Source organism: Mycena indigotica, assembly GCF_014461135.1.
Source record: "Mycena indigotica strain 171206Taipei chromosome Unknown Mind.scaff0016, whole genome shotgun sequence".
Classification (NCBI taxonomy): domain Eukaryota; kingdom Fungi; phylum Basidiomycota; class Agaricomycetes; order Agaricales; family Mycenaceae; genus Mycena; species Mycena indigotica.
This window is the reverse complement of record NW_023503015.1, coordinates 1,178,151-1,196,789: the sequence shown is the minus strand read 5'-3', so window position 1 is coordinate 1,196,789 and position 18,639 is coordinate 1,178,151. Positions and strand designations below refer to the sequence as shown.

Genomic DNA, 18,639 nt, shown 5'->3' with positions numbered 1-18,639 from the left:
TTGTACCCTCAATGGGGGACATAGTGCCCGAAGCCACGATTCGTGCTCTATGTCTTAAGCAGCTCAATCTCAAGGCTGATCATCAGGTTTGTCGAGCTTCAACCACACACTAGAAAATATTGAACGCGTCCCAATTAAAGATTCCGCCAATCTACCTAGAAGAAGTTAAGAGTCATATAATTGACTTTTACCCACACGACACGGTTCGAGCCTTCACCTCATTGGATTTTCCCCATCTCAGCATACTCAGAGTTTCACTATCTCTTTTCAACGTGGCTTGGGCTGTAAGTGCCACGTTTAGTCATTGTGGGTCCTGGTGCGAAGTTCTATCTAGACGGTGTCGCCATCTGCCGCGAAAATGGCTGCAATAACATTGCCATTCCTCTCGGCTCCAATCCAAAGATACCTGACGGTGGCAAGGCATTGGGCTTTGGTTCTTTATTCGCATATCGTGTATGTTGTTGCTCTCTATTTGTTGTTGAGTACTCACTGGGCACTCATAGGCTCATCTAGCACGTCACCCCAACCACAGGATAGCACGGGAAGCAAGACTGCGTAGAACAGTAAGGCTTTCTGCCTGGCAATTGCACAGCATCTTATTGCTTGCCACCAGGTCCAACACCAATCAAGCGTTTTGAATGCTCACAATGGCAACGGCAATACCACCGATGTTCACTCTACCATCTCCATCAAGCAGGAGCCCGGAGATCTTGGCATTCCCCGTAAACGCACCAGCGACAACGTGTTCCTTAAAGGGGCGTCAGCTCATTTGAAGAAGAAAATCAAACGGGAAAATACCAACCCTCTTCTTCAGACTGAATCTGTTGAAGACATTCGTCTCAAGATCAACGATATCCAGCAAAACTTGTCGCATAAGCAGACTTTGTTGGACAGAGTCTTGCGGGCCAACGCGGCGAAAACTAAGGCGGGACAGACACGGATAACCAATCTCCGGGGTGAAATTCGTCAACTCCGCAGCCAGAAAGAAAGTTATGATGCATTGCTTCCACGAGCAACATCTCCGGTGAAGCGAACATCATCGCTCGTCAAGAGTGAATTCGACTCTGAGCCTCTCATCAAGAGTGATTTCGCCACTCAACTAGCTTCAATCAAGGCTGAGTCGAGCAAAGCGGCAAATCGAAAGTCAGAAGACCAGAAACTTGTTACCGCTGGCACAAATGTTTCCTTCGGTGCAGATGACGATGAAATGGATGTGGATCCTTCCGCCATCGTTAATAATTTTGCTCACCTGATTCCTCAAATCGCACCTATCGCGGGCGCAGATAATCGCGATGAAAATGGTGACTACCATGGCCGGGGCCGTGACATGTTCGTCGGTCCACAGGCCAAGGCTGATGAGTAAGTCTATCTGTCATGCAACACATATATGGGTTCGATGAATGCTAAACAATTTTCAGCATCGACAAATTTCTCGTCGCAGCGGGAAACGCAGAGCTGTTTGATGGTAATTCCACAATAGAGGATGCGCTGCAGAAGCTAGATCTAGAGAGCACGCACGACTTAATTCCTGGGCTTGACATCGCATTAATGCCCCATCAGGTCGGTGCTACGCAATCTCAGTTATAATGTGTACTCACGATTGGCGCCTAGCTGTTGGGTGTATCATGGATGGTCGCCAACGAGAGAAAGAAAGCCGTTTCAGGGGGTATGCTGGCGGACGAAATGTGAGTTTTTCATCGATGAAACCCCAACCTACTGATCTATATTCCACTGCCAGGGGTCTAGGAAAGACTGTCCAGATGTAAATGTGCAAGCGTTCAAGCAGCAATTATCTAATTCCATGCAGGATTGCCACGATGGCAAAAAATCCTTCCCAGGACCAAAAATGCAAAACTACCTTAATTCTTTGTCCATTAGCTCTTCTTGCCCAATGGCGACAGGAGATCGCGACCAAAGTGAATGCTAATTGGAATGTGCTCACTTATCATGGTGTGTGGCTCATTATTTTGCCCATTGTTTATTAATCAGTGCCAAACCTTATGAATAGGTTCTAACAAACCGCGGCGCAAAGCTGATTTGTTGGCTTACGATGTTGTCCTTACCACTTATGGAACAATGGCATTGGAGTGGCCAGACCTTGAGGCTGAAATAAAGAAGAAGGAAAAGGCAAAAAGCAAGAAGCCAACGGACATATTCATCGTGTCTGACTCTGACAATGATTCGGACGTCCCAAAGACAAGAAAGAAAAAGGACCGCGGACTCCTCTTCCAAGTGGACGTATGTGTTCCTTTTCCTGGTCCCCAGTGCTAAGTCGGATGATATAGTTTTATCGTATCGTCTTAGACGAAGCACAGAACATCAGGAACAAGCGCACACGTGCGGGATCCGTGATTCTATTGACTGCTATTGTCATTGACATACCCTCAGGTGTCTCTCGCGCTGTAACAGATCTCAGCTCTCGACTCCGGTGGTGTCTGACCGCTACACCGATTGTCAATGGACTACTTGACATGTATGGACCAATCCGTTTTCTACAGATCCGCCCGTGGTACGATTTCTCCGAGTTTAACGGCCATATCGCCAAGCACGAAAAGAAGAGCCGTGCGTAGTGATATTCGCCCTCTTGGGCGTCGCAATCCGTCGTAAGTTACTGAATCGTTTTGCAGCGCAATTGGCTGTCACCCGCTTGCAAACCGTTTTGAACCTTTTTTTACTTCGGCGCATGAAAACAAGCATGCTAGATGGTCAAAAACTGATCGAACTTCCGGAGAAGACAATTGACCTCGTCAGCCTTGATTTTTCCCCTGAAGAACGTGAACTTTATACCCAGGAATGTTTCCCGATATGTCTATTTCACTTTCCTGACGTTGATCGGCAGGTTGAGACCGCGCAGCAAGCAAAATTCAATAAATTTCTCCGTGAGGGAACTGTACTCAAAAATTATACTTCAGTTCTTGTTCTTCTCCTTCGCCTCCGCCAGCTTTGTTCGCATCCTGCTCTTATTCAAGAAAACGGCAGCCATCTTCTCGCGCCTAAACGTTCTAATTTCAATGACGTGCTGTCGCGCGCTCGTCAAGAAGTTTCCGCAGAGTTTGTCAAAAAAATGAAGGAAAGATATGCAGATTTGGCCCTGCGGCGTATCGCAGCCGAAAAAGAGGTCAGCTTCCCTTCGAAAGTCTGCTTTGTTCGGAAACGTTTTTAGTCAACGGACGCCGTTATTGAGGTCGACGACTGCCCGATTTGCTTCGACGTCCTCACAGAGACAGTTGTGACCGCTTGTGGCCACGAATTCTGCCATGATTGCATCGGTCTGTATTTTATCAGATTGTTGTTTCCTTGGTATCGACTCAGCCTCCAGTCAACTTCCTTCAAACGACCCCACCGGAGGAAAACAGTGGTCTAAAGGCAACCCAACGACCTTGTTGGTTCCATTCGCTTTTGAGTTTGATTGGGTTATCTGATGTTGTCCAGGTCCGGCCTGTCGTTCACCGATTTCTTCCGACAAACTCTTCCCTGTTGCTGCGTTTGAGCCCACTGATGAAGATATCAAGGACGAAGAGACTTCTGACATCGAAATGTCGCCAATCAAGCCTCGACGGCGACGTGCCCGCAAGGCGACATCTCGCAAGATTGTGTTGAACTCGTCTGAAGAAGAGGATACTTCCGATGATGATGACTTGTCCGACTTTATCGTGCAGAGCGACGGGGACACAGACTCGAAGGATGCCAAACAGATTCGCCCAACTCGAAACAAGCGTCGAACCATGGTTGTCATTGATTCAGATTCGGATGAAGAACTCGAAAAGGAGATCCTCTGCGGACATCGCCAGCAGAAGCGCACCAAAGCGGAAATGAAGTCCATGCCGACAGTTTTGGCTTCCACCAAGTTGCAAAACATGATGGAATATATCAAGAAACTTGCTCTAGAGAAGCCAGATGAAAAGGTTGGCTTGATCAAGCACCTAAGTGTCTCGTCTTAAAACATGCAGACGCTGGTCGTTTCCCAATGGACGAGTTGTTTGAAAATCGTATCAGATTATCTCGACCTGAATGATATTGGTCATGTCAAGTGCGTCTTGACTTTTTTTTTATAAAAAAGACTCTGCCCACATCTAATGCCGGTTAGATACCAGGGCGATATGACCACCACACAGCGCGAAAAGGCAGTGACCGTATTCATGTCGAAGGACAAGGCACGTGTCCTACTCATGTCCCTCAAGTGCGGTGGAGTTGGCCTCAATCTCACTCGAGCATCCCACGTAATCTCTTTGGACCTTGGGTGGTCTCCTGCTATCGACAATCAAGCTTTCGATCGTGTTCACCGCCTGGGCCAACAACGCCCCGTTACTGTTCGTCGTCTTGTCATTCAGAATACCGGTACGCTTTCATACAACCCTTGCTCCTCCTCCTTATACTACTTTCTATAGTGGAAGATCGCATACTTGCCTTGCAAGAACGAAAGCAAAACCTCGCCGATGGCTCACTTGGGGAAGGCAAAGGCAAGAAGCTGGGTCGTCTCACCGTTAAAGAGCTCGCCAACCTGTTTGGTCTGGATTCGCGGGGTCGCGTACTGGCGAAAGATTAGTCTCTGATAATTTTCCGTATGGTTCACTTATTCTATCTTACACAATTGTGTTGTCATTGTAAACTACTGTAGATGTCCAACTAGAAAATCACGCGTTTTCAACAAGTGCATCTCCGGACTCTGGTGGAGGTAATCGTCGTCTCGCTCCAAGTCCATGGCTCGGCACTCTTCCAACAACTCCTTGAGCTCATCTAGATTGGAAACCCGCCGACTGCCGGGCTGCGAGTAATAATCGTCGTCGTCATCCCATGATTCAAAGCTGTCCTCCTCCTCGACAACCTCCGCATCATCTTGCGGAAGTTCACCTAACAAGTTTCCGGTGCAGTCCTCCAATCGAACACCAGCAACAGCCGTCTTATCCCACCATTGCTCCCACCTCTCCATTCCGCCTCCTTGCTCTTTGGGTCCATTAGCAACGTTCAGTTCACGCAGCAGCTGTGGGTCAACAGCGCGGATCCGGGCAAGCGAAGGGAAATCTGGTCTCTTCACTAAAGCATCCAGAGTTCGATCATTGTACGACAGGGTGAGATCTATGTCAACTGGCAAATTTGTCGCTCCCTCCTGAGCCATTTTGTCTATAGCGGGGTCGAAGCCAAAAGCGCGGAAAAGTTGGTGCATGCCAACATTAACGAGACTTGTGTGCGCCAGAGGTAGCGGATTAGATGCACTATCATCCTCCACGCCCACAATCCGCCAATCGCCGTTGAAAACAAGGGTATTGAGCGACGGACATGCTGCAAGAATCTGGGGTAGAGACTGGCGGGCAGTCAAGTACACGTCTAGGAAATGCAGAGCACTCCCATGGTTGGCAAGAAAGCCTTGGACGTCAGGGAGGTCCAAGGATTCGGTCGTGTGGATGGAGAAGAAGCGAAGCGATGGCATTTGCCAGCCGGTTGCCTGCTCGACAAGTTGTTGAATGTGGCCACGCACGGAGAGCTGTCGTAAGTTGGGAAGTCGAAGCTGGATATCGTGGGCAGCACCAAGAGGAGTCTCGTCATAGAGCGTGTCAACCCCCCGCAAATCAACCTGGACTTGAACAGCAAACAAGTGGCGAAGAGAATCCAGAGCCCAGATAAGTCGTGGAAGGGCGGGAGAAAGAACAGTAACCCCAAATGTGCGCAAAGATTTGGTGGAAAACGTGGCTAGCGCGTCGACGATAGGTCCTAGAGTTGTGCTACCTACTGCACTATCGAGCAGAAACATCTCGAGATTGGGGCAGTGTTGAATAATGCCAGCGAGAACGTCCCGTAGTGGTTCTGTGTTTGTGTTTTGTTGCGAGAAAACACGGCGGGTAATATGAATCCGACGCGTCCACCAGCCCAGCGATTGTGTGGAAGTCGTGGCAATGTACGACTCTAGCGCAACATGACACTCGACAAGTTGCTCTGGCGAGTCAAAGAATAAACATCGGAATAAGAATTGCGATCCAATTTCGCGCCACTTCTTTGAGGTTTGGATGATTGCCTGGACGATTATTCAGGACTTGAGCTAATGCTGTTATTGTGGGATAGCATACCCTCTTCGTTCCATAGCTACGGCGCTGCACTTCCTCAATAGCCTCCTGAGGAGAACGTAGTTGCCACGTTCCGTTCACATCTCTGAACCAAGCTGATTCTGCCATGGAGGTTGGGAGAGCATGGTGGAAGATGACATCCTCGTCAGCGGCCAACTCGAAGATCTGAGACGACGAGTAGGGTACACACAAAGTGTTATCAAGACAACAACATACCTGGGACCAAAGCTCTCCGGGCAAATCAACCATGAAAGTCTGTAACGTCACGAAGACCGGAAGACCACGCGAAGAAACGACCCTTCCCACGCTGGAAGACGAGCCGGAGGCGTAATTGTCTGACGATGAAGATGATGCGGGCGGCATCGAGGATCATGGTTAGACGGATGGAAGGTAGACCTGAAGACGACCAAGAGCGGCGGGAGAGCCCTCTTACACGAAAACTTCACTGCCAACCCGCCCAATTATGGCCCCCTATGACCCCATGCTTTATGCTCGCCAAAACGACTCACGGGACGTCAGCGAACCAGACGCTGCTCAACCAATCACACGGAAACCCATACATCAACCCCCACAAAACAGTAAATGACACCCAACCCACCCCGGCCCTTGCTCTCCGAGCACCGCGCCTTAGTAGCACACGCATACTTGTACGCGGTATATAAATGTGATTCAAAAAAAAAAAAAAAAAGTCTGTAACGTGACGATGATTACATGTACAAGTCTATAGAATCACAAGTGGTCTACTCGACTTAGCCGTAGTTGAGAGTATCGGCTCTTGGCGGCGGTAGGGGTACACCCTGAGGGCGAGCAGGAAGAGCCAAATTCAATCTTTGGCGGTCGTCTCTCCTCGGCCGACTTGGCTCATGTTGACGAGCCTGTTGAGGACGACTCCAAGTCCCAGGTCGACTATTTCTATCCCCAGTATATGTGGGAGGAATATATGGAGGTTGTGGTGCTTGTGGTGGTTGTCGATGTGCACGCTTGTCAAACTCATGTGAAGCATCGTAACGGGGAAGACTATGGATGGAGTGTTATAAGAGAGACAAGGGCAGGTTGAAGGAAACAACTTTACGTTTTGGGGTCTGCAGGAAGCGGATCTGTCCAGAAGTAGTCATGGTCAAGTGCCGCAGAGGCAGTTATGCGTTGTCGAGGGTTGCAGATAAGCAATTGCTCTAACAGATCAACCGTTTCTGAGCCGATGCTATTTTTGTTAAAACAAGCTCAAGGGTCAAAAGAAAGGCTCACTGCTCAAAGGTGGTCTTGATCTTGCGGTGGTGTTGCCCATAGCCTTTGATACCTTCACAACCAGGCAGGACATCGAAATTAGGCCAAGTGTGTTGGTTAGGAGACCCGCAAAGCATGAAAATCTTCTCCAACTGGTCAACATCGGAGGTGCCAGGTAGAATTGGACGGCGCATGAACATTTCGCCCAGAACACATCCGATTCCCCACATGTCCACTTCACCACCGTAATGCCTTGCCCCAAGCAATAGTTCTGGTGGGCGGTACCAGCGTGTGACGACACAATTAGTGTATTTTCGTTCTTTATGACCACGGTTTGGGTTGTCTCCAGAATCAAACGCTCGCGCGAGCCCAAAATCAGCGATTAGCAGGGTGCCTTGGTTGTTGATCAACAAATTGGCGGCTTTCATGTCTCGATGCAAAATGTGGTTCTGGAGGAAAATGAGAAAGGTGGTCGATAGATTCAATGGCACTCACTCGATGCATGTACTCAGTGCCCTCTAATAGCTGCTTCATATATAACTTTATTTGGCTCGGTTGAAGTTTGACCCGTTCGTTTTCCAGTAGTCCCGCGAGATCGTGGTCCATATACGGGAAAACCATATAGACAGAGAGAGGGTCCTTGGATGTGCTGCGAACAACAAACATGTCGAGGATGTTGACAATGCACGAATGATTGAGCGCCTTCAGAATCTTGATTTCCCGCAAAGCAGTTACGGGCATTCCCTCTTTCTCGTTGTGCATCAGAATTCGCTTCAACGCAACCAGACTATTGGAAGCCGGGTGGTGGGCCTTGTGTACCTCACTAAAAGGCATTGAACAATGTTTCGGATGCATAAGGTAGGAAAAAAACACACCCAAAAGTTCCTTCCCCAAGTTTAGTTGTGATCTCATAGTCATATTGGTTACCACAGCCTTTAAATGTGCGTCCATAGGCTATTTCCTCTGCCTGCTGGGACCGACGTGGGGGCGGAGTCCTGCGAGTTGTGCGAGCAACCTCTTTTCGGATTTCAGGTGGTTGCTTGCGAGGAGGGGAGATAGGCGGTGGTGGTTTGGGTGGTAAAGGATTGTTAAGTCGAATGTCTGGGGGCGGTGGCGGTGGAGGAGAGTGAGCTGGTTGCGGTGGTGGATGTCTGGGGGAGGAATGTGAATGGGGAGAGATTGGTCTGTACTGATGTGAATGGGGGGAGATTGGTCGGTACTGGTCTGAGGGGCGGTAGTGATTGTCTCGTGCTCGATACGAGCGGTCGTCGTATCTTGACCGACCCCGGTTGTGATTGTGATAGGGTGACCTTGAGCGCCGCCTAGGAGATGGTGAACGTCTCCCACGGTACCGACTCGATTCCCAGTGGTCTCCGCCTCGCATCGTTGGTTTCCGTTGTTCAATCTCTCTCGTGGCTCTGCGATCGTCTTCTCTCCTCGTTTCAAACTGCTCAAAGACATTGTTTTGCATTGGAGCCGGCTGCGCATTCTTCTTCTTGAAAGGAAACGGGATTTTAGTTCTGCTATCCGTTGAAGGTTTCGGGGGAAGTCCTGCGTGGGCAGGCTTGGGAGGTAAGGTAGGAGGGAGTTTCGGCCTATCATCATTGACCTCGCCTTCTTCGGGAGGCGATGAGGTCTGTTGTCTCTTTGGCCGTCGCTCGCCTGCAGGGGAATGAGATGCTGGTCGTTTCGAAGGCATGGACGCAATGCGATCACGTGGATGTCACTTTCAAACGCACCCACCTCCGATGACTTCTCGAAAGGCCAACTAGGCTATCATGTTATCTATATTCTACTTTGTACAGTCTCTCAGGTATACGGGATTTTCTTAATCGACGGCCAGGTTGAGTTTTCTCATTACGTGGGCTTGTTCCAGTTTGGGTTCTGTGTGCAGACAGCGCCATCAGCAGGCTTTTCATGTAATACTCCGAACGCACAAGGACGCTTTGAACATGCATTTGCCAATGGCGACTATAGACACCTAGGAACATAAGCAGGCATTAGACACTTGCGTCGCAGAAACGAGCCTGGATAGCCAAAGTCAGAGTTCGAAGGAGAAACACTAGAACTGCGAAAGAAGCGGAGAACAAAGGAAACAGTCGTAGGTCGCAGAGATACGCCAACATAGAGCGATCGACTAGTGAAATAACCTTAGTCTGAAGCAACGAGAGGGAGGTTCCTCTCACAGTGAGCCAGAACGTCAACCAGTCTGAAGAGATAAGAGAAGCTATTCTGAGGCACAACAAGGTTTTCGATTATTTGCGTCGCAGATGCATTGAGGGTTTCGAGAGAGTTGAAAGCAGATGTTGTTAGTTGAGTCAAAGTTGCGGCAAGCGTGAGGACCGACTGCTCCAATTCATCTTGGGTGTCGCGTATAGCTTGTGCTTCTTTGGAACCGAGCTCAAGTAAGAAAACCGACAGAGAAACGTTGCCAGACAGCTGGAGTACATTCTATAGAAAGCGTTGGTGTCAGAGAAACGAGACGGGGGAAATGCGAGCCTGTTCCATCGAGGCCATCTGCAAAGCCAATCGTGACCACTGTTCTCGGCTTCCTACCTGCAACATTCAACTTCAACGAAGATAAAGCAACATGCAGAGCAATAAACCATGAGTTCCGTGATCTGCTGAGCTTCTTCGTGAAACATAGCAAGCAAAGAGTCGAGAGCATGAGTGATATGAGCTTGCAACACAGGAGTAAGTAATTCCAGCGAGAGCACATGCTGCTACTGTCAGCTCGCAGTTTCGGTAGAATTTGTGACCAACTTGGTTACTAAGAAGCTTCAGTTCTGTTTCCCACAACTCTGCCGTTCGAGTTAGCTGGATTTCATTCCTTATTTGCGCAGCTGCCAAGTTTTCTCCGTGTGATTCAAGAACCTCGAAGAAGTTGAGAGCTGCAGACGACATAAAAAAAAACCGCTTGCGTTAGACAATTCAGAGTTGAGCTGTGATCTTATGCTTTCCATAAGGTTTCCAACAAAAGCGTCTAATTTCTGTCAGAGCAGTAAATGCGATGCTGTTTATTGGGCGATATGCGACGAACGATGAGCTGGGCATCCCACCGTTTCCTGACATCCTCGTCTTGTTCTTCTCGTTGGAGCATCCAGCTGTATAGTCTGCTGGCTTGAAGCGTCGAATTTTTGTATATTTCTTTAGCGGTGTCTATAACCGCATCTCAATCCATGAGTATGCCAGTCTAGACAGTATTCAGCACCTATGTCGTTCCATCGACGGAAAGCGAAGCAGAGTTGGGCTAAAACAGTGTGATTAAAACTGAATTTCAACTGGCGAGGGAGCGACTGACGAACTTCACGCAGATAACCCGAATAACTAGACCAAAATTGGGCACTCCGAGAGAGAGCACTGGGGACCGCGATTAAATTTAACACACAGAGATCCAACCGACTTACTCGACGCAATCTCCGTGGTGGGTATCATCAGAGGCAGGAATCCCTGATTCAGACGAGAACGGTGCACATTCCAACGGCAGAGAATGGTGCGTTGCAGTCGCAAGTTCGCAAAGGGTCAAAGAAATTGCCACTGGGTCTTGTAAATACCTGTTAATGAACCCGCGAAATAGTCCTCACCTGTGATACGTTCCGCTTCTTGAGTTTCCAAGACTTCACAAGTTGAACGAATTTGACTAGCGACGCGACGAAAGCAGTCTGGACGTTTGGAGTAGCTATTGAGACGCTCTAACCTAGTCAGCAGGTCATTTCGAGGAGAAGGAGACCTACCATGATTGGCTGATAAGGCCGTTATTTCCATTTCAGAGGGCCCTGATGAAGGAAACGCATGTAGTTCAGACCATGAAAAGGCTACACAGGAAAGTGACAGCCAGGAAAGAATGAGAAAACTATTCATGACTGTTCATGAGCAGGAACGAATGGTCACGAGTCACGTGTGAGTTATGATTATGTCCGATTATGTCTTGTGGGGTAGACTACAAGTATAGTATGGTAAAGTACAACAAATAATATGATATGGTACAATGAGTGAGTGGGATTAGTGTGCTATCTATTCAGTCCAATGGTTAAGGTAGGATGCTTGATGCAAGTTCGTCCATGAATGCAAATTGTCTATATCATTGTCGTGTCTTCGTTAGCGACGGTCTCTCCGAGGGTTCGGTGCGTTGTGCTCCCACATCGAGGGTCCTTCGCCAGGAAGCCAGTCCCCAGACGTAGGGTCGCGCTCAAAATCCCCATCTCTGTAGTTGTATCTTTGCTGGAGTAGGCTCAGCAAAGGGTTGCGTAATGCGGGGTCCATCCGCACTGTTTCACCAGGTAAATAGCTGCCCACGTGATGTCTGGCAAGGCTTTCCTCGAAAAGCGCCTCTTCGTATGTGCACCCGCAGTTGAGATAACCCGCTGGCGCCATTCGAGGAGGATGAACCCGTCGCTCCCGACGAGAATCATGCCAAGCACATAACGCGTTTCCTGCCCTGTTAAGGGAGCAAAATTGACGTATGCGAGCCTCTGTCCGAGCCTTCCAGGACGCATGGAACGTGGGATTGGTTGGTATCGAAGGTGAAGCAAGTCGTTGACCACTGGCAAGTCGAGATTCGAGCACCTTGATTTGCTCCATTGCGCGACGATTTGCCTGTTCGAGCTCACGCAATCGCTTCCGAAGCAGGCGAACATCAGATTCGTGTTGTGGATAGGAAGTTGTTGATGCGTAGTTGGGCGGGAAGCCGTCATTGAACTCGGGCGCAGAGAATGGTGAAGGGGGTGAGAGTGATTCAGGAGAGTCGCGTGCATAATAGGTAGCGGAGCTGGATGGATCCAGGAAGGGTGTCGGGTACTGAGAGGGCTGTGGCAGCATTGGCGTTTGGGACCAAGCCAATGATGGATCACCGACAGCACCAGTTAGGCTGCTAGTACCACTAGAGCCGGATGAAGGCGAAAGTCGATGGTGTTGCTCATCGGAAGTATCCGGATAAATCTGAAGCAAAAGTCGGATGAGAGGGGCGGAAGGAGGGTTATAGAGATGACAAACTGAGTAGGGAGAGTGGTCATAGACGAGCTGCTGATTCCCATCGGAAGCTCGCCGCGTGTTGCTGCGGGGAGAAGCCCAGTACGCAGGTGTTGTGGCCATATTATTAGAGTTTTGTAGTCGTGAACGAGGGTAAGGGTGGGCGCGGGTAGGGCTAGTCGGATGGGAACGGCGACGCGTCGAAGAAAGGGAGCTGCTCGGAAGAGGCAGGAGGGGAGGAGATAACAGAGGAAAGTCCGGGTGAGATTCCACTTTAATATCAGGCTGGGGCCACTGATGCTGAGCATCGTTGAGCATTCTTCAGGCGGTGCTGATCACAGGGGAAGATGAAGACTAGGAATCAAAAACACCGGCTTTAAAACACTGTTAGCTACCAGGACAACCAAGCGTCGTTGCCATGGAACTATCATGGGTGGTTAACTTCAGGCTGTACTTACCCAGCAACGGGACCTCCGTGTCGATCATTAACGGGATCACCGAGTGACATCTCTTGACGGAGGCAATCGTGGGTTTGAAAACCAGGGACACTGCTTTCGAGCAGTCTGCAGGAATGGAATGGAATGACCGGCTCTAGTTGTAGATTTTCAGGTACGTAGTCAGGGAGGGAGAGAGAGCCTGGCCGCGCATTTGTTTGCGTACCAATTGGTTAATGAACAGCAGCGTTCATTGACGGTTGACGCAGAATAACGATGTTCTTCTCCACCATCTTTGTTCTCAGTAGTAGCCTGTTCAGAGAGAGGCATCGTTCTGGGAAACAGCTGATGTAACTGTTCAAAAACATGAACTTGCAATCCGCACCTTGTCCAATCGATATCTATCACATGGCTTGCCTTCCGAGTTTTTTTTTGCCGGAAAATAGACTTTTTCTCCGGATCGTCGGGTTGAACCACGCATGAATTAGTTCAACGGCCTACTAGGGCCTACTCTGCAGAAACAACGCGAGTATCGACTACTTTAGATTGGCTCTAGAGACGTAATGATTGGTGACGGTCACATCGATCCATCTCTTCCTCGTTTTTTTTCCTCTTCTAAAATGGTCTTCAAGGTTGCAGGTAAACCGCTACCTATTGGTTGAATCCTGCCTTCATTTCCCCTGCCAGATGTTTCACTCGCTGCGTTCGGTCGCAAAGAGATCGAAATTGCTGAGGTTTGTTTGGTGCAGACCAAGATTCATGAGTTGACGAGAGATCAGAATGAAATGCCCGGTCTCATCTACTTGAGAAAGAAGGTGCGACCTTATAGTTGTTTTACGCTCATAGGCTCAATATTTCTAGTATGAGGCCTCGCAACCCTTGAAGGGTGCCCGCATCGCTGGATGCCTCCATATGTTTGTCTTTCTGAATCCGATTCCTCCTACTAATAGTCTTCAGGACCATCCAAACTGCGGTCTTGATTGAAACTCTCACTCATCTCGGTGCTGAAGTGACCTGGTCGTCCTGCGTATGTTACCGTGATCTGAAATTCTGCACTACATCCCAACAATTTCCCTCAGAACATCTTTTCGACACAAGATCACGCCGCTGCCGCGTTTGCCGTCTTCTTTTTCCTGTAGCTACGGCCTGACAATCTTATAGCATTGCGGCAACTGGCGTGCCAGTTTTTGCGTGGAAAGGCGAGACTGAAGAGGAATATAACTGGTGCATCGAGCAAACCATTACGGGTTTCAAGAACAATCAGCCGTTGAACATGATTCTCGACGACGGTGGAGATCTTACTCAGATCGTGCATGAAAAATATCCGCAATATCTGACTGGTTGGTTGTCGCTGTCAAGTCACAGCAGCAGCAGCAGCAATAATCGTTCTCAGGTATCAACGGAGTTTCTGAGGAGACTACAACCGGTGTTCATCATCTCTACAAAGCTTTCCGCGATGGCAAGCTCAAAATTCCCCGCAATCAACGTCAACGATTCAGTGACCAAGTCCAAGTTCGACAACTACTATGGCTGTCGCGAGTCTCTGGTCGATGGTATCAAGCGCGCCACCGATGTCATGCTTGCTGGCAAAGTTGCCGTTGTTGCTGGATTTGGAGACGTTGGAAAAGGCGTATGTCTTGTGCTCCATATTCTAGGCCCCACTAATCTATCTAGTGCGCCGAATCCCTCCGATCGTATGGTGCTCGCGTTCTTGTCACTGAAATCGATCCCATCAACGCCCTCCAAGCTGCTATGGCTGGTTACGAGGTCACCACGATGGAGGACGCCGCAGCCCGTTCAAATGTTTTCGTTACTACTACGGGCAATCGGGATATCATAACTGCGAAGCATTTTGTTGAGATGCCCGAAGATGCCATCGTTTGCAAGTGAGACGGTGTTTTACCAACACTTTCTTTTCACTCATTGCTTCAAACAGCATCGGTCACTTTGATGTGGAAATTGACGTTGCTTGGCTCAAAGCAAACGCTGCTTCGGTATCTAATGTCAAACCTCAAGTTGATCGATTCACGATGCCCTCTGGCCGCCACATCATTCTTCTCGCTGAAGGTCGTCTGGTCAACCTCGGGTATGCACATCTTATGTGACTGCTTCGAAAATCTCTTATCTGGTCTGCTAGATGTGCCACCGGTCATCCGTCATTTGTCATGTCTTGCTCGTTCGCTAACCAAGTCCTTGCTCAAATCGCGCTGTGGACTACCCCAGAAAAATTCCCACTTGGCGTTCACATGTTGCCCAAAGAGCTTGACGAGGAAGTTGCCCGTGCACACCTTGCTCAGTTGAATGTCAAGCTAACGGTACTTTCGGAAACGCAATCCAAGTATCTCGACATTCCTGTCAATGGACCTTACAAGGCTAGCCACTACAGGCAGGTTTTCTCGTAGTCAATCGTGACAAGTTCATTGAATGTCGCTCTAGGTACTAGACAGTTACTTGTCAGATGGCCTCAACGAGCCCTTGCGCTAAAACGAGATCTTCAACGTCTCGTGATTGCGGCGTTTCGCGGAGACAGACGAGTCCGACAGCGAAGGAGTGGGGATGTGCGTAGCTACCAAGATATCAGTGTCAGCAAGGCCTCAACGCGCCTGTAATTCAGTGTAAAGCTCGTGTCATTTATCAACGTTTGAGCGTCTGTTGAGAGACATCGAGTTGTGGGTAGCGTTGTTACCATCTATTTTCCCTCTCCTCAGCCACCATTCATGGCTACCTTCTCTCCTCTTGGTCCCATCGACCCCGCTTCCCTGTCTGCTACCCATGAGGAGGAAGAAAAGTCGGCACCATGGATTATTCGTAAACTAGTGGGAGTAAGTCTTGTAAACGCCTTGAAAATTCAATCCTCGAGTACACTCCATAGAGTATGACGGGCAGAATCGTTATGTCAAGTTATGAGTCTCTCAGAGCTGCAGGTATGGAAAACTCATTGGCAATCTGGACGTCAACGAGCTTCGCAGGGACATCCATCGTATGTCTGAGCCCTTGGGGTGATTCTTCACCCTTTCTCCTACCATGCATACGGTTCGATTCTGTTACAGTGTTCTTTTCTAACTTTATTGAATCATTTTATTCACAGGTTCCGTGATTTAGCAGTTCACACCATAGTGGCGGCGACCGTAAGCTGCGATCGCCAGTTTGCTAATAGTGTACTTATGCCTACTTACCCCAGGGTGGGATGGCCGTCGTCGCTGCTCCTGTGATGGGAAGTGTTGGTGCCGAGGTTATCGGAGCTTTTGGCGATACGATTCTGGTGGAGCTGGGCCTCCATGCAGGCTTCCAACTTACTACAGCGGCTGCCAACGACCTAGTCATCGAAAAACCTCTCAAAAGTTTGATACCTATCCATGAAAAGCGCTTGAGCACGACTGCAGTCAAGGTGTTGCTTATAACACTCAAGTACAAGATGACCATGACGGATGCAGCTCTCGGTTTCTTCAGAAGTTCCATCCACACGTAAGCTTGGATAGTCATTATATTGCGTCCTGTTGACCTCTGGTCAACGCAGGGACAATTCGCTTTTCTCCACGGTTAAGGACTATCTTGCAGTGGAGAAGGGCTGGTTCTCTCCCTACTTGTTTGCCAGTGCTCGACGGCCAGTCATCCCGCGAACTATGACTCCCGATGTTGTATTCTGCCACGGACCGTTCCTCGAAGGTAAGTTTGTTTTGTTGTGGCGTCATGCGCGGGCTTAGAATTAGGTGACTACCGAATCGGACAAACTTTGCTATCTGAGAGTGCGATGGTCATCACCTTTTGCAGCCTTGTGCCAACCTCCTTGGCGGCTGCAGATAAAAAACCCACCCACCATTCTCTTTCTATTCCCAAACTCTCCAATCTTCTGCGCTCGCGTCCTCCCTCTCCGACAGAGCCAGAAGTGAAACATACACCACTTCCTCCTCCACCGCAACCTAGACGGATGGTTATTGTTCTCGTAGGCCTCAAACCACACCGTAGTCTATGGACGACTTCGGCTCGCCCTGGCGAGAGTGTTATAAATTATATTCTGCTCAACGGTTGTCCAGCGATCGTTGTCCCTGTTAAAGTTGGAGCCCCGCTGGTTGCATGGGATACCCTCACGCTCGAGGATTTGTGGAAGGTGAGTAGGTTAATCAATGAACCTGAAGAGAACATACATGATACTTGCCAGATCACCCTTCCTACCGAAGACATTGACACTGAAGAGACGGGCGGGACATTGGGCGGAATTGTCAAGGTTCTGTTCGAGTATGTTGACATGTGCGTCGACTGGGAGCGATTTGTTGTCACTGGATCTAGTGGCGACGAAGCATCGCCTGGACCAACTGAGCCTCGGAAGGCGCTCAAAGTAGCATTGTCTCTGCTTGTCGCGGCCGCGATACGTAGCAAGGACAGCAAGGAAGCCAAGAAAGAAGTAGATAAAGAGCGTAGTGGAATTGCGATGTGGAGGATCTTGTGAATGACAAATCATGACTATATATTCGAGTCATGTTCGGGACCCTGTCTCGTCAACGCCAACTTTATAAACAGATTGCGAGGCAGTTACTCACGACTATGCCTCGCACTGCAGAAGACTACACTTTCTTCTGGTCCACCAACCATGTCAAGTAACGAGCAAACTAAGACCAGCCTATAGATGACTGACCATCGTTCCAATAGCGGGTGGGCGTCTCAATGGTATAAGGCGCCGTTTCTTGCGACGGTTAAGATGGGCGATGTCCAGCAAGAAATCCGCTTCCTTTCGAATGAACACTGGATGATGTTTGTAGGCCACGTCTCTCCGGGTATCATGCCAATTCTGATCATTTTGGTAGCAAAAGGCCCTGTTATTCAATGATTTGGAGATCGCAAAGGAGGTCCTTTCAGTCGAGGGTACCACAAAACCCGATATGGCGTATGTCAAGTCACTTGGTCGCCGAGTCAGTGGCTTCAAAGAGGACGTGTGGGTCAAACACAGGGAGCAGATTGTAACGGAGGGGACTTGCCACAAGTTCCGACAAAACGAAGAGTTGAAGATGAAGCTTTTCGCAACTGGCAACACCATCCTTGTCGAGGCAAGCCCGAGCGACTCGATTTGGGGGATTGGACAAAGCGAAGCAAATGCCCTTTCAAGCAATAAGAAGTGGGGTTTAAACCTGCTTGGCAAGGCACTTGTTGTGGCGAGGGAGACATTGAGGGAGGAGGATCTGGTTAAATCGAAGCGTGATGAGAGCCGAAAGTGAAAAAGATAAGCAGTGCGGACGGACAGTTTCAAGCAAATTAAGGAGAAACGCTGTTTGTGTATCGAGCCCAATCACATTATTAAAGTGGCCAATGTTCGAAGGGTCGAAGGGACGATGTGATGCCAAGAGTCAGGTCACGCGACCGCGTTTTGGAATTCTACCACCATGTTCTCTGGTTGGACACGAACACTGGTGAGTATATCGAGGCATTCCTTGCCCCCTACATTGACTAGCACAGCATGAAATATCGATATTGTAATCGCAGCCTTGCTCACTTGGTAACGCTTAACACCTATGCAGCCACAACCCAACGTCCCCGTCATCTCTGAAGGCAACTTCATAATCTAACGTATAACGGCGGGTTTGATAGAACTGTAGGCCCTCGATACGCTGCGCTCCGCACTTTCTTCGCCGTATCCTCCCAAATTGGGTTCAGCCCCATTGAATTTCGATCTTGAGGTCATCGAAGCAGCCCCAACTGCTGACCAGCTCAAAACCATACTATCCTTCCTCCCTTCGAAAAGTAACTCCACTCCTTCCGCTGCTTCCGTATTCCTTTCCGCTGGCTCTTCGGATTCAGCCAGTCTTGACTCCATCGCGAAGCTGGGCCGTGATGAGCCCAGTGCATTCAAGTGGCCGGTTGTGGTTGACTGGAATGCTGGAAGGGCTGTAGTGGGTGATGGGGCTGGCGTCATAGAAATTCTTGACCAACTGCGAAAGAAAGATAACGAGAAATGAAGAGAA

The 18,639-nt window shown here is 49.2% G+C and overlaps 8 protein-coding genes across 8 annotated transcripts; 5 read left to right on the top strand and 3 right to left on the bottom strand.

The window, feature by feature from the left end:
• Nucleotides 1–2: 2 nt before the first annotated feature.
• On the top strand, nucleotides 3–4,546 carry MIND_01372900 (SNF2 superfamily protein; the record flags this gene model as incomplete). Its single annotated transcript, XM_037370149.1, has 19 exons — nucleotides 3–86; nucleotides 141–203; nucleotides 251–284; nucleotides 335–453; nucleotides 504–563; nucleotides 614–1,359; nucleotides 1,419–1,560; nucleotides 1,612–1,685; nucleotides 1,739–1,762; nucleotides 1,808–1,950; nucleotides 2,009–2,238; nucleotides 2,286–2,562; nucleotides 2,628–3,118; nucleotides 3,164–3,269; nucleotides 3,320–3,382; nucleotides 3,433–3,905; nucleotides 3,951–4,030; nucleotides 4,088–4,338; nucleotides 4,389–4,546. The coding sequence occupies exons 1-19, from the start codon at nucleotides 12–14 to the stop codon at nucleotides 4,544–4,546; spliced, it is 3,609 nt and encodes a 1,202-aa protein (XP_037213705.1). The 5' UTR covers nucleotides 3–11.
• A 63-nt stretch (nucleotides 4,547–4,609) lies between these two features.
• MIND_01372800 (NTF2 domain-containing protein) lies at nucleotides 4,610–8,982 on the bottom strand (the record flags this gene model as incomplete). The annotated part of the gene is made up of 7 exons (XM_037370148.1): nucleotides 4,610–6,010; nucleotides 6,063–6,224; nucleotides 6,854–7,076; nucleotides 7,132–7,260; nucleotides 7,305–7,732; nucleotides 7,779–8,106; nucleotides 8,159–8,982. The coding sequence occupies 7 exons, from the start codon at nucleotides 8,980–8,982 to the stop codon at nucleotides 4,610–4,612; spliced, it is 3,495 nt and encodes a 1,164-aa protein (XP_037213704.1).
• Nucleotides 8,983–10,494: 1,512 nt separating this feature from the next.
• Nucleotides 10,495–11,135, bottom strand: MIND_01372700 (RING finger protein; the record flags this gene model as incomplete). Its single annotated transcript, XM_037370147.1, has 5 exons — nucleotides 11,018–11,135; nucleotides 10,868–10,975; nucleotides 10,691–10,820; nucleotides 10,589–10,643; nucleotides 10,495–10,533 (listed from the first exon to the last, which is right to left on the bottom strand). Exons 1-5 carry the CDS (start codon nucleotides 11,046–11,048, stop codon nucleotides 10,495–10,497), a joined length of 363 nt encoding a protein of 120 aa, XP_037213703.1. The 5' UTR covers nucleotides 11,049–11,135.
• A 246-nt stretch (nucleotides 11,136–11,381) lies between these two features.
• MIND_01372600 (uncharacterized protein) lies at nucleotides 11,382–12,569 on the bottom strand (the record flags this gene model as incomplete). Its single annotated transcript, XM_037370146.1, has 4 exons — nucleotides 11,382–11,504; nucleotides 11,553–12,089; nucleotides 12,138–12,221; nucleotides 12,276–12,569. 4 exons carry the CDS (start codon nucleotides 12,567–12,569, stop codon nucleotides 11,382–11,384), a joined length of 1,038 nt encoding a protein of 345 aa, XP_037213702.1.
• Nucleotides 12,570–13,248: 679 nt separating this feature from the next.
• On the top strand, nucleotides 13,249–15,087 carry MIND_01372500 (Adenosylhomocysteinase; the record flags this gene model as incomplete). The annotated part of the gene is made up of 10 exons (XM_037370145.1): nucleotides 13,249–13,324; nucleotides 13,373–13,419; nucleotides 13,465–13,500; nucleotides 13,547–13,599; nucleotides 13,643–13,712; nucleotides 13,765–13,799; nucleotides 13,847–14,315; nucleotides 14,360–14,571; nucleotides 14,622–14,771; nucleotides 14,823–15,087. The coding sequence occupies 10 exons, from the start codon at nucleotides 13,249–13,251 to the stop codon at nucleotides 15,085–15,087; spliced, it is 1,413 nt and encodes a 470-aa protein (XP_037213701.1).
• Nucleotides 15,088–15,402: 315 nt separating this feature from the next.
• MIND_01372400 (uncharacterized protein) lies at nucleotides 15,403–17,132 on the top strand (the record flags this gene model as incomplete). Its single annotated transcript, XM_037370144.1, has 8 exons — nucleotides 15,403–15,507; nucleotides 15,558–15,609; nucleotides 15,655–15,718; nucleotides 15,774–15,813; nucleotides 15,867–16,150; nucleotides 16,203–16,351; nucleotides 16,396–16,793; nucleotides 16,845–17,132. 8 exons carry the CDS (start codon nucleotides 15,403–15,405, stop codon nucleotides 17,130–17,132), a joined length of 1,380 nt encoding a protein of 459 aa, XP_037213700.1.
• Nucleotides 17,133–17,161: 29 nt separating this feature from the next.
• Nucleotides 17,162–17,895, top strand: MIND_01372300 (DUF1768 domain-containing protein; the record flags this gene model as incomplete). The annotated part of the gene is made up of 3 exons (XM_037370143.1): nucleotides 17,162–17,280; nucleotides 17,333–17,438; nucleotides 17,488–17,895. 3 exons carry the CDS (start codon nucleotides 17,162–17,164, stop codon nucleotides 17,893–17,895), a joined length of 633 nt encoding a protein of 210 aa, XP_037213699.1.
• Nucleotides 17,896–18,060: 165 nt separating this feature from the next.
• Nucleotides 18,061–18,633, top strand: MIND_01372200 (DUF1687-domain-containing protein; the record flags this gene model as incomplete). Its single annotated transcript, XM_037370142.1, has 4 exons — nucleotides 18,061–18,087; nucleotides 18,134–18,150; nucleotides 18,196–18,226; nucleotides 18,274–18,633. 4 exons carry the CDS (start codon nucleotides 18,061–18,063, stop codon nucleotides 18,631–18,633), a joined length of 435 nt encoding a protein of 144 aa, XP_037213698.1.
• Nucleotides 18,634–18,639: the final 6 nt, after the last annotated feature.